The sequence below is a fragment of the Eulemur rufifrons genome, chromosome 19 (genome assembly GCF_041146395.1).
Source record: "Eulemur rufifrons isolate Redbay chromosome 19, OSU_ERuf_1, whole genome shotgun sequence".
Taxonomy (NCBI): Eukaryota; Metazoa; Chordata; class Mammalia; order Primates; family Lemuridae; genus Eulemur; species Eulemur rufifrons.
In genome coordinates, this window is record NC_091001.1 from 56,342,020 (window position 1) to 56,356,204 (window position 14,185).

The 14,185-nt window shown below is 43.0% G+C and overlaps 1 protein-coding gene across 1 annotated transcript in view; it reads left to right on the top strand.

Moving 5' to 3' along the window:
- EVA1A (eva-1 homolog A, regulator of programmed cell death) overlaps positions 1–11,602 on the top strand; it is a gene marked incomplete at its 5' end in the record, with an annotated part of 48,933 nt that extends 37,331 nt beyond the window's left edge. The window contains one exon of the mRNA XM_069493870.1: positions 10,340–11,602. Within this exon, the coding sequence (XP_069349971.1) occupies positions 10,340–10,713 (374 nt within the window). The remainder of the gene's footprint in view (positions 1–10,339) is intronic.
- Between the last annotated feature and the right edge of the window lie 2,583 nt (positions 11,603–14,185).

The following is a 14,185-nucleotide window of genomic DNA, read 5'->3' on the forward strand; positions in this document are numbered from 1 at the left end:
ATTTATTCCAAATTTTTGTGAAATAAATATAAGTAACTATCTATTGACCTGTACAATTTATAAAATTTTTAACAGTTGGAATATCCCCTGCTAGAGAAGTTTTGGTGAAAGTGGTACTTTGACACATGGCATTAATGTACCACTTTTGAAAAACCACTTAGCAATGTGTATGAAAAGCTATAATAATGTATATCCTGTTGGACACAGAGATTCCTTTTCTGAGAATCCATTGTAAGGCTATAAACAACAAAGAAGCAAAAAAGGAAGTAGTGTTAAATACAATATTCCTTCCATCATTATTTTTTTAAAAAATGTTTTTTGTAAAAATCTAAATAACCCAAGGCAGGAAACCGTTTCTGTAAACTGTGGCACTTTCACTGGATAGAATACTATGTAGCCATTGTTAGGCTTGATTGAGGGAAGATGATGGAGCAATACTGAACAATGTTGCATGCAATATACATGTACAATACCCAGAGAAAAAGATATAAACCATATATATACTCTGACTACAACCAAGTAAATATAAATAAATAAATATGCACATTTATGACAGAGAAAGAACAGATGAAAATTCGCTTCACTGTACTACATACTGTATAGTTATTTTCTTTTTTTTTTTTCTTTTCTTTTTGAGACAGAGTCTTGCTCTGTTGCCTGGGCTAGAGTGCCGTGGTGTCAGCCTAGCTCACAGCAACCTCAGACTCCTGGGCTCAAGCGATCCTTCTGCCTCAGCCTCCCGGGTAGCTGGGACTACAGGCATGCACCACCATGCCCGGCTAATTTTTTCTGTATATTTTTAGTTGTCCAGCTAATTTCTTTCTACTTTTAGTAGAGACAGGGTCTCGCTCTTGCTCAGGCTGGTCTTGAACTCCTGACCTTGAGTGATCCTCCCTCCTCAGCCTCCCAGAGTGCTAGGATTACAGGCGTGAGCCACTGCGCACAGCCTGTATAGTTATTTTCAAGTTGTGAGATTATAGTGATTTCTTAATTTTTTTCTATTCTTTACTCTTAGTGTTAGGCCATCGTATACATGATATGTATATCATGTATATGATATATATACATATATATACACACACACATGTCTACGTATAATAAATATATTAACTGCTCTTTTAGAAGTTGTAAATTCATGATTTAATTCAATAAATACCTGTGTGACACCATGAGCAACACACTGTGCTTGGATGCTCTGGGACTCCGAAGTGAATCATATGGATTCTGTGCTCAAATTTCTCACTGCCATGTGATAATGATTTATAACTAATTGTAATGCAGCTACATAAAGTGCTGCCTAGATTGAAAGGGCTGATTCATCACACTCTTCTTCCCTTCCAAACTCAAGGACCCCCTCAGAAAAGCATCAGAATTTTGAAGGTTGACCTCATCAGCATCAACTTCAGCAGTGGTGAAGCCAGATTAGAGACTGTGTGTGCCAGGGCCTTCTTACCTAGCTCCCTTGGGTCCCAGAGCAGCTATGGGACTGCAGATCTTTCCCATTGCAGAGGAAGAAAACTGAGCAGGTGGATTAGGAAAAGTGAGGGGTAAGAAAATGGATGCTTTCTTGTGGGGCACTTATTCCCTATGGGGGAGGGGGGAGGGGAATGAAAGGGTTGACGTTAAAGGAGCAAACGTCAGAGCCAGCCTGGTGGCAGCAGAGACTTTCCACTCCTCCTTCTTCCTGAGGAGGAGCAAGTCGGGGATGGAAGGAAAAGGAAGGAAAGCTTCCTCTAGGGTTTCAGAGAGGGGAGTAGTGTTAGTGGGAGTCTCCCCTTTCCTCTGGGGTGGGGCAGAATCCCATAAAGAGACATCCTTACAATGCCTAAAGAGTTGGAGAAGAGATTATGCTACACCCTCGCTCATTCTACACAAGCCCCATTATTCTCTTTAAAGCCCATTTTAAAGCCTTTTCCTTTCCACTCAAGGAATTGGAAGCATTGGGGCCAATAAGAGAGCCCAGGCAGGGCAAAGGTGGCACTTGCATGGAGACCAGCTGACCTGGTCTGGGCTGCTTGTTGCTGTGCACTCCTGCAAAGAGTCTCTTGGGCATAATCTGACCTCTGAGGGTGCAATGAAATTAGCCCCAGGACCTCTCCATAGGGCCTCTTCCTGCCCATGAAAACAATGACCCTGCAGGAAACAAGATACAGCAATACATTTATTTTTATTTATTAAGGGAAAACAACTGACAATAGCCCTCCCTACTCTGCTTCCTGAGTAATTAACAGCTGTCTGGATCTGGTCAGGACCAGGGTGGATCATTGGTCACGAGGAAGTGACCTGGAGCAGAAAGTATTAGAGGAGAGAAAAAACAACCACTGTAAAGCTCCAGTTTTGATTTTTTCAGAAAAGTGATGAAGAGGCATGATATAAATTGCATCAGCTGAGTCACCAGCTTGAAACCCCGTGAGGCCTAGTAAACGCCCTGGCCCTGTTTGATTGCTCTTACTGGGCTTCTCTGGGAACCCGTGTCTGAGATGTTGTAGACAAAAGAGGATGTTTTCTGATCTGGGAGACAGGATGGGGTGGACTAGTTAAGCTGGAGGGAGAGCAGCAGTTTCCCAGATGGAGTTCAGGAACTGTCTTCCAAGTTAAGCCAGGCGGGGAGAGAGCAGTATGTGAAAGCCAGAATGATTTGTGTTTCTACCTTTAGGAGAAAGTCTAGTTTTCCATCCTGGTGAAAGCATGGATTTGGGTGTCAGACAGACCTGCATATGACACCTCATCTCAGCCTCATCTTTTAAACAGGAGTAACACTAATTACCTACCCTGCTGAACTGTGATAATGGTTCAAGGTGTTACAGATGGCCAGCATAAAGGGATTATGCCAGATCCTGGCAAAGAGAATCATTCAGTAAATGATAGTTCACTCTATCCATCTATCTATCATCTATCTATCTAATCTGTCTTCCTCCCTCTTTCCCTCTTTTCCCCTCTCCTTTCTTTCCTTCCTTCCTTTTCTCATCCCTCACTCCTTCCTTTCCCTGTGAGTTATGTCTCTTTGTGTATGCATGTGTGCAATATTCATATATTTATAAACATCCTTAGATTCTAGTGTTGGGAAAAGGGTGGGTGCATGAAGAGATTCTGCTTGTGAAGGGGTCAGGAAGTAAAGGGGATGTAGCCCAAGCTCTTCTGCTGTGTCTGTTCCGCATTTATTGGTTTCTCTTGACCTTGACTTCATTGGAGTGTGTGGCCCACGCAATTAGGTTAAAAATTCTCATGGTCTGAAAACTCTCATGGGGAATGCAGGCAAGTCTCCAGGAAATGGAGCTGGAGTTAGGAGCTCCAGACTCAGACTCCGGGAGGACAGGGATGTGTTTGCTGCCTTCGTGGATACCTGAGTCATCTAGAGGTTTTAAAAGACAGCCTATTCTGAATTTATTTCTAACCGACTAACATGGATGGGTGGAATTGAATTCTTTTAATGCTAAGTGCTTATACTAGCAGAAGAGAGGTTGATTTATTGGGGGATTTGGGCAGTAAAGTTAAGTGTAATTGGCCTCCCATGTCCTCTTTCTCCCATGCTGGGACACAGGCAGATTCTCTCTTGGTTGGGGAATTGGCTTTCTTGGGTTGAAGGGACTGGTGGCAGATGCAGTACTGGTGTCTTCTGAGCCATGGCTTGCCCAGGCAGGTTCTCTCCAAGGCTTTGCAGGGGGGAGCTAGAGGAGAAGAATTTGGTCTCAAAAGTTCTTCCCCAGAAATGGATGCAGAAGGCCAATCACAGTAGATGCACCTGCTGATTCCCACTCACTCTGCCTACAGGGGCCCTTCCCCTGCCCATCAGAGCAGAGCCAGCTTCCCATTGGTGTGTCTCCTTCAAGGGCGTTAGATCAGAGGTGGGCCAGTCATTCTCTTTGGCTCATTTCATTCTAACTTAGAAAAGCTGTAACTTAATTATAATTGGCTCTATTTCTTTAACCTCGATTAAGAAGACAAAGCCAAACTAAGGTCAGAAATCAAAGTCTTTTTGTTGCCAGGGCACACTGAACAATATGAGCTTACTCTGTAGTTTATGTGCTCAAAGCCATCTCTCCTAAACCAAAGCATGTACGGGATGATTTTAAAGTCTTCTTTTCCTAAGGAAGAATTTTCACAATAACCTTGTGTAGAAATTTTATTTTATACTCATAATGAAATGATCTTTAATAGAATTCTAAGAAAACTCCTTTAGAATGTTTCATACTGCTGAAAGGAGAAATTAAATATTTGTGAAGTTCAAGGCATATCACTTGAACACTACATTAATGTAAAAAAGAAAAGCATAGTTTTGTTAAAGGTTAATTATCTATTGGAAAATTTACTATGGTGCCCATATTCTGACATTCCAGCAGAGGAGTCAGGAATGAACCTGAAGGAGGTGTGTTTGTGGGCTAAGAGTGGACAATGAAGTCTTTGGCTTGTGTGGAGTTAAGGGTCCTGCGGAAGAGTTTGGGGGGATAGGATTGAAAAGGGGGATTGGAACCAGATTTTTGAGGGCCTTGAGAGTCTTTTTTTCTTTTGGAAAAAATGAGGCATATAATCAAAGTGACATTTAAAAATTGCATTGACATACATCTGTGTGCAAAATGCATTGGAGGTGGAAGGAAGTGGAATCTGATTGCTGAGCTAGAACACTGCAGGTGCAGGGAAATGGCAGTGAGAATGGAGGGGTTGGAAGAGACGTGAGAATGGCTGGGATTAGTTAATTCATGGAAAGAAGCAAAAGAGTGAGTCAAAGGTGACCTTGGGCTTTGGGATAGATGGCTGGTAGGCTGAGGGGAGCCTCAGGTAGAAAGGGAATGGTTGAAAAAGGAAGGGAGAAAGGAAGACAGTGAGAGCCAGAGTGAGAGCAAGAGAGAGAAAGAGAGAACTTGCTAGTTTGAGGTAAAAGAAAAAGAATTCATTGTGAGATATGTTCTGTATGAGGTTGGAAGGTACAAGGGAGTTTTTAAACATAAAACTTATTATGGGAAATGTATCTTTTAGGAAATATATCTCTTAAAGAGATGGATAAGGCTTTTTCCCCTGCCCCAGTTAATGTATTCATGGGTAAATATCACTTTTTGCAAGAATGAGACATGATTTAGTGAAAATTCTATTTCCGATTTTCATTTTTGTAGATATGGTATTGAGAAACTTTGTTCACACAAATATGTAGATGAAAACAAAAGCAGTTTTGTTATAGTAAAGTCACTCATGTCTTTGAATTAAATTTGTATTCTATGCCAAAAATCAGAGTGATCTGTCATCAAAAATTATTTTAATGATTTATCAGCCGGTGACCTGATTGGGCCTTCCTTCTGTTTTGTTGAAAACCAAGAACTGGAAACTGACTTGGAAAAGGATGTGTTACCAGTTGTTAGGGGCTTTTGCCTCCAGACTTTGACATTGATATTTGGAACTGTTATTTCGCTTGGTGGCCATTTTTGCACTCTGCGACAGTGCACTGTAGCAAGATTTGGGATGTGGGGTAGGGGGAGGGACTACCTTTTATGAAGTAGGGAAGGGTCACAGTCGGGGGTGTATAACAGGTAAGCTGTCCCTCCACCATCGGCACCTTCTTGGTAGATCTAGTATAAGAAAGAACAAAGAAAATGGCTGTTGAAGGTCTGGAAATTGATTTCTTTAAAACCATCTGTGCCTGTTCACCTCTTGGGCACGTGTTCCCGCTGTGAAGATTGCTTATCTAGAGTAAAGCACAGAGCAGTGAGATAAAACTTAGGCCCTCTTAGACCCATGGGGACCTAGGCAGGTCACTGGCCTGCTGGGTGTGGGTGTGTGGATAGAGGTAGCACCCTGGGTCCCTGATCAGCTGCCACCGCACATGGAATGACCTTATTCCTGCCCGACACAGCTGATGGCAGAAAATCAATTCTGTTAGCAATTGGGAGCAGAGTTCTGAGGCAGAGTCGAGGCTGTTTTAGAGGAAAAGGGCTCCAAAGAATTCCAGGCAGAGCAGAAAGGCCCAAGGCACGGCCCTGGAGAGAGGTTTTATCTTGATAAACAGCAGAATCCACTTTTCCAGCAAATGGATTTCATTTTGCTTTATCCTGGTGATTTTTAGTTTTGAATTATCACTGGAACTAGGTCTTATAAAGACCACCCTGGACTGAACCTTTCTTGCCTTTTTGGCTTTCCGTTCCCTGTGCCCACAGACCTTTGACCAACTCTGCACTCTCCGAGCCTGCCCCAGAGGGGCCTCGTTCACACTCCCGTGGTTCCGCTCAGTCTCGCTCAGTCCCAGTTAAGTTTTCTTGTGTGTATGTTTCTCCTGTCACACTTGGGAGTTCAGTGAAGCTGTGATTGGCTCAAGGTCATTAGACTGATGAATGAGAGAGCCTTCCTCCCACTGTACAAACGAAAAGCAAGTTATTGGATTTAACCCAATCATGGGAGGCCAAGTCCAGGGATTTTACTTGTCTCAAGACATGTCCTCTGTATCTGAAGTCTTAAGAATTTTCTAAGTTGCTCTAGAATGTAGGTAAGGCTCAGGCGCATTCCAGCCTGTCATCAGATAGCATAGTTTTGTACACATTGTGCACGGTAAGGATGGTCAGGAGACATGAGCTGACCATAGATAAATGCAGATTCCTGGGCTGTCTTGATCATTATTTCCTCAGGGAAAATGTAAACCTAAGGATAGAGGTAGTGCCTTTTCTGTGACCCTATGGTGCCTGGCATAGGAATATGCCAGTGGGTAAGCAAATGAGTTCTGAGGATGCCACCTTTTATTTACCCAGAAATGAAACTTTCATGTGCATTATCCACATCGATCCTCCCAACAGCCTCGGGCGGTAGATGGCACCTCAGCATTGATACTGGTACCACAGAGGCACCGGGTGATGAGAAGAGAGTAGGCTTTGGAACTAGGCAGACTTGGACTTGTCTGCTTGGGCCTTTCTACTTATCCTGGGGCTTAGAGAAATCACAATACCTCTTTTTGCTTCTGCCTTTTAGTTCATAAAAGACAACCAAAAGAGGAGGAAAGGAGGAGATAGAGCAAAGCAGGAAGGAAGAGCAGAAAAAGAAAAAAGGGACTATTTTAAAGATTGGGACTGATGATATAATGGATTTCATGAAATTGTAGGAACATGGACAATTTTTGTAAGTTCTAGAAATTTACAGAATTAAATGAGATTTAGTTCCTGTCTTCAGGAAGCACCTAGGCTAGTGAGGAGAGAGATGTAAGGAACTGACAGCAAGGCTGGAGGCACATTGTCGGGGTAAGCAGCCCTGGGAGACCAGGGAATCACTGGGGCATTTCGTGAGCATGAGGATAAGGTGGAGACACTTGGGCTGAATGCTGGGCTGATTAGGTAAATTCGTGCCTCCCGAAGACCACAGGACTCCCTCTTACTGGGCTGGTCAATATTAACCCACAGGCCAGTTTAGTAGCTTGTTACAGGTCTCTGTCCTGTTCAGTATTTTTACATCATTTTCGATGGAGTTACACATGTTGGTTTTGGTGGTTCAATGGTAGGCTCTGAGAGATTATTTTAGATGACAACATTAAGATTATAAAAAACCTTAACAATTTAAAACCAGGCTGAAACAAAGTGAAGTTTTTGTATTTGAATTGAAAAGAATCCTAGTAAGTAGTATTTTTTTATTTAAATAGGGAAACAAGACTTAATGCCATTACCTTTGTTACAGAATTAACAGTTGACCACATGAGAATATTGTGATTTGGTGATAAAGACATGATTTAGGTTGTTTGTCAGTATCTACAGTGGGGGAGGTTATGGTTCTGTTACTTTCTATGCTGGAATATTATGATGTCTAAAGAGTGACTGTGATGTTTGAATATCAACCAGTGTTCTTTGAAACCTAGCTATATGATGGTTATTTCTAAATATTTAAAGGGCTTCCACAGAAAAGAGGAATTTAACATTTTTTCTGCAGATTTGTTCCAAGCCTCTTATACTTTCCCACACAGGCATGCTTTTTCACACCTCTGTGCTTTGTCCATGCTGTTCCCTTCGCCTGGAACACTTTTCCCAATCTTCACATGGCTAACCCATCTCAGCCTTCAACTCTCAGCTCAGAAATGATCTTTTCTAGAAAGCCTTCTCCGACCCGCATATCTGATCTTAGCTTCCTACTTGCCTTTGTGTTTCCAGAGATCCCTCTTCATTCTTCTATCATAGCACTTCTCTTTTGTAGTGGAACAGGGTGGGCCTCTTCCCAGTTCTTCAAGGCAGGGGCTTCCTTAGTCCTCCCAGTGTTTGCGAAATACCAGCTGGACAGAGTTCAGTTTCAGTCTCCTTCACTGCACTTTAAATCCATTTGCTGACTATTATCACCTATTCTTGTTTCTATTTTCTTCTCCACACTACTCTTTGTACTCGTAATTTATATCTGTTTTATCCATATTACTGTCGTTTTGATGGGGCTTCAGAGGGAAGGATGGATTGTTAACACATGGGTTCAATATGCTGTGTTTAGACGCATAGTGCCTTTTATTGGATACAGAATTTAAAATGCATAAAACTTCAAAATGCCTATGCTTTTTGATGCAGCTGTTCACTTTCTAAATAACTAACCTGTAGAAATAATTCTGTTTTGCATGAAGAGATATGTACAAGGACCCAAGGACACTGACTCTAGTGTTGATTGTAATTGTGAAAAATTACAAACAATTTATATGCTATCAATAAGGAAATGGTTGAATAAACTTTGACAGGTCTATCTGTGCTACAGAACACTATGCAGCAGTCAAAAAAATGCTGTTAAGCTAAATACACACATTTGGAGATATCTCTAAGAAACATTCTTAAATTTAAAAAGCAAATATGTATCATCTATGATCCTACTTATATTCTTAAAACCCATAAAACAATATATATTTTGATTCATACTTACAAGTGAATACAGAATATGGAAAATTAATTTGTCTATCTGGGGTCCTATCAGCTTGACCACACCCTGTGACTCAAGGCCAGGCATGTCCCTGTGTCCTCACGCGTACCTAGAAAGGAAAGCTGGTCACCCAAGACTCTCATTCTGTTGAGCACATCTTACAGGAGTCACCATTGACCCGCTAAGTGTTTTGATCATCAACAGAATGACGATTTTCTTCTTTCACGAAGGAAAAGAGCTCAATCAAATTCCTTTCGGTTAACCTGCTAAGGCCATTCCTAAATGCTTGCACTGGCTTTCTGTATGTGATTGATTGCATAAGTTATTTATTGCTGTGTACAAAACTACCCCAAAACTTGGTAGCTTAAAATAACATATATTTATTATCTCTCAGTTTCTTCAGGTTAGGAATCTGGGTGTGGCTTAGCTGGGTTCTCTGGTTCAAGGTCTCTCACAGTGTGCTGCAAGGCCAGGGCTGTGGTCACCTCAAGGATAGGCCAAGTGGTATTCACTCCAAGCTCACTCACGTGACTTGCGGCACCATTCAGTTCCTTGAAGAGTGTTGGCCAAGAGTTCCCTGCCACGTGGACCTCTCCGTAGGGCAGCTCCCACATGGCAGCTGGCTTCTTCAGAGCCAGCAAGTAAGAAAAGCCACAGAGAGGGAGAGAGCAAGAACAACAGCAAGAGGAAGTCACAGTCTTATGTAACTTAATGTTAGAATCACTCATTGCTTTTGCCATATTCTACAGTTGTCACTTGGTATATGTGGGAGATTAGTTCCAGGACCCCTGCATATACCCAAATCCATGCATGTATACTCAAGCCCTGCAGTCGACCCTGTGGCACTGTGGCAGCCGTGTGTTCAAAAAGTCAGCCCTCCTTATATGTGGGTTTCGTAGCCTGTGAATACTGTATTTCATCCCTTAGATGGCTGAAAAATTCTGCTTAACAGTGCACCGAGGCAGTGCAAGCCCGTGTTGTTCAAGGGTTGACTGTATGTCTTAGGAGCCACTAGGTCTAGCCCTTAAAGGGATGGGATTGCACAAGGCCTGAATACCAAAAGGTGGAAGTCAGCTCAGAAACTGCCCAGCACTGTGATGAAAAGGAAATTCAAGGGGTTGCATGAGCAGATTTACAAGGAGAGATGTTTTCATATAGGTGAAAAGCAGCTTGAGACAGAAACGCCTCTTAAAAGCCTCCTAAGCACAGTTGCTTGCATATAGTAGGTGCTAAGTAATTACAGTTTTTATTTCTTTTCACTTTTCATTTGAAGATAATTTCAAAGTTAAAGTTGCACAAGAATAAAAGAATCTCATGTACCCTTTACAGATTCACTGTTTTATCAATAATTATATTTTGAATACATTATGAAATTAGTTATATGGGAGCACAATATTTGTAACCATCAAAGCTTTGGGGCCTAGTGGGAGTCCTATTTGGTCTCTGCATCTACAGTTGTCTCTCAAATACTTGCTTCTTCCTCTCCCTCCAGAAAACCCTGAGCGGGCAGCTCTGTACTTTGTGTCCGGCGTGTGCATTGGGCTGGTGCTGACCCTGGCTGCCTTGGTGATGAGGATCTCTTGCCACACAGACTGCCGGCGGCGTCCGGGGAAGAAGTTCCTGCAGGACCCAGAGAGCAGCAGCGACAGCAGCGACAGCGAGGACGGCAGCTCAGACACGGCGTCGGACCTCTCCGTGCGGAGACACCGCCGCTTCGAGAGGACTTTGAACAAGAACGTGTTCACCTCGGCGGAGGAGCTGGAGCGCGCCCAGAGGCTGGAGGAGCGCGAGCGCATCATCAGGGAGATCTGGATGAACGGCCAGCCCGAGGTGCCCGGGACCAGGAGCCTGAACCGCTACTACTAGGGCAGCGGCGCGAACCCCGGAAACCGCTGGAAGCCGCCGTTGGGGGCGGCTTTGCAGGGACAGTGGGCACAAGGAACAGAACCCAGCTCTGCTAAGGCGGTGGCTGCAGAGAAAAGCAGGACATGCCCTTTTTCTAGCAAGGAGGACTGATTTCTCCTTTTTGACTGAATCTACGGAAACGTAGAAAAACCAAGTCTGTTCATCAACCTTTCCAGGTCTTGGAATGGTGCTGAAAACCCCTCTCCAACAATGTGGATGGAGATTGGAGAAACAGGACTATGGTTTCTCTTGATTTCTGAGGATCTCAGAAGTTTCTGCAGCCTTCATTGCTATGTGTTATTCCTTTACAAAAGGAAGGAGTATCATAGCATGAAGACTGAGAATAGCAGGGTGAACCTAACCTAGTAAATGCAATTTTCTAAATGACTCCATGCTATGGAGGTGATGCTGATTCAGATAGAATGATCCATGCTTATTATTTAAGGCTGATTTTTTAAATCTTGTGTTGCAATGGCAACCTCATCCATTTTAACTGGCACCTCAGGGATTAAAATCCTATTTTTTAGTATAGTTCCCACCTCATTCATGCAAATGAATAGAATTGTTGTATTATGGAAGATGTGTCAGTGAACTAGAAAATGTCAATAACCTCAAAGGATGAAGGGCTTTTTATTTTAAATAGTTTATAAGATATATATTGACATGCAAATTTGAAAATGCTGCAAAAGAATAAAATTTGTGTGTTTCCCCTCTCTTTGAAGAGAAGAAAGTTCTATTATGATTCCAGATAATCATAATTTTAAACATTTTGTTTAAAAAAAAGTTTGGATTTCCAAGAAAAGAATGGAAATGGAGGTGAGGACTAAAGCCAAAATTAGGATGGGATTAAAAAATAAATGTTACATAAAATCCTTTTTGTTTCATGTCTATCTCTGTTGTTACACTTACCTTAAATGACAGCCTTTTATATAGGTGGATATGGGCTTTTGCTAGGCCCCTCAAGGATTATTAGAATGGAGAATTAACCCCTGTGTGATTATGGGCTTCTCATTTTCTGTAGGTTATATGTATGGTTGCAGTACAGTTTGAGTTATTGCTGAGCAGATAGAAGAATGAAAGACTTACCTGAATCTAGTAATAAGATGGAGGCCCCCATACGGAGAGAGGAAGTTGGTAGGGAAGGAAGAGAGGCAAGGCTGTGCTACATTTAGAAATGGGTTACGGAGGAGGAAGCAACATCCTCTAGGCTGATAAACAGGAACAGTGAAATCTCTGTTGGCTCCCTTCTCTTGCTGTGGAATAGGTTCCTTGGTCAGCCTATCTGGATGCTCCAGAGCCTTTCTGCTGGGAGGATCTCCCCTGTCCTTTGCTGCCATGCTTAACGATGGTCGGAAGACTTCCTCTGGTGGCATTTCTACTGCATTAGCAATCCACTTTCTGTTCTGGGGACTTTGAGGGTCACCTTAAGAATTGAGCAATCATAATCTTTGCTGAGGGAACAATAAAGTTTGCTTGAAATGCTCGGTAGCTGGCCTGATTATATAATTTTCGGTAGCTAGTAAAATTGGCTAATAACAAATGCCAAAAATCTTAAGTCAGCATCTCCGAATCTGGATTCCCCACCCTGTTGGTTTCGGTCGCTTAGCAGCAATTGCAGAAATCATCTCATTCCCCTGGGCTTTAGATTAACCTCATCTGTCTTGGTCTCTGACTTTGAGAAAAGTGCAAAAATTGCCAACTGCCTTCATTGCCAGGACACATCCAAAGCTGATTATGGAGAAGGATCACGACCCTTGTTAGGCAGGAGCTGCAGTAGTGGAGGTGTTCGGGAGGGCTTAGGGACATAGCAGCTTTCCCAGTTCTCACTCCCATATTCTGATGCCTTTCTATCAAGTCTATGGCGTTCCTGTTGTCAGGATGGTTGGGGCATTACCTGAGACACAGACTATGCTAGGTGACAGCTGCTTCACTTCTGTATCACAAAGATTCCAGCTTTTCAACCTTCCCTATCTTCACTCAACCGATCTCACATTTTAGGTCTATCATTCCATTCTTGGTTCAAGTTTCTGTATCAGGACACTGCATTTGCAACAGAAATATATCCAATTTAAGAACATTTATTGATTCACATACCTAGAAGGGAAGGGTTGGATCTGGCTTCCGGCATAACTGGGCCCAGGGGCTCCAATGCTACCAAAGTGTTAGTCTTTCTCAGCTGTCAGCTTTCCCTTTGCTGCTGGGCTCATTTTCTTCTACTGCAGATGACACTGTGACACACCAGTATAGTGTGATGGGTTGCTTCCTACTCATCAAGCTCCTGCACAACTCACAGGTTGCATGTGTGTGTATTTGACATAGTTTCATGGCTTATCTAGCTCAGAAGTCAGCAGCAAGACAGAGACAGCATGGAAGGGATGCTTTTGGTGCAGCTTTTCTGGTCTTCCAGAGTTCTACAGAGAAGCGCTAGCTGACAAAAGTCTGAGAAAACTTTAGGAAGTGTAAGGTGTCTTAGGCAGCCCCCAAATCCTCTTCAGGTGTGAGGATACTCCCACCAATTTCTCTGAAGAGCCTCTTCCTGAGCTGGGAGGCACAGGTGGTCATTATTAACTCGTGGTACATCTAAACGCACTCAGCTGAAACATTGCCACATGGCAGGGAGCACCCCACAGGCACTGTGGATTTATATCGTTTCAATACAAGGACACAAGAGGAAAGAAACACCTTGCTCCCTGGCTCAAAATATAAAAAACACGTGGGCTGGCTTGTGCAATGTGCCCATCAATGGAGCAGTCATTGTGGCTAAGAGCCTGGGCCCAGCTAAAGAGTGGAGACAGGATGCTGGGAAGACACTTGCAATAGCCACTGCACCACTCTTCCTGGTCTTTTTTGGTTTTCCTACTATCTCTCTTGATTTTTCTTAATATTCTCTCTTCTTTTCCTCACATCTTTCAATATGGGCCCATCCTTCTAACTTTGAACCACTGATCTTCTCATTCCACACATCCTGAAACATCTCATATATTGCAATGGCTCTGAAGACCACCTACATGCTGATGATTGGAAATGTCTCTTTCCAGTCCTGGCTAAGTTTCAGACTCACAGCCTACCGATCCTCAACCACAGGAGACAGTTGTTCCACTAGAGGTATTAGGCAATATCAGGAAGACATTTTGGTTGTTGCCACTGGGTGGGTGGGGATGCTATTGATATCTAGTGGCTAGAGGCCAGGGATGCTGCTAAACCTTCCACAGTGCTGAACCCAGCCTTCCAGCCATCTCCACCAATGCCCCAGTGAGTGAAGAAATCTCCAAGTGATTCCAGCCCCCAACCATATGACTCTCTTCAACCAAAGCCCCAGACGTTAGAATAGAGATAAATCACCCCTGTTGAGCCCTGTCCAACTCTTCAGTTTACAGAATCCATGAGCATAAGTTAGTGGTAGTTTTATGCCACTAGGTTATTTTTCCTTCTT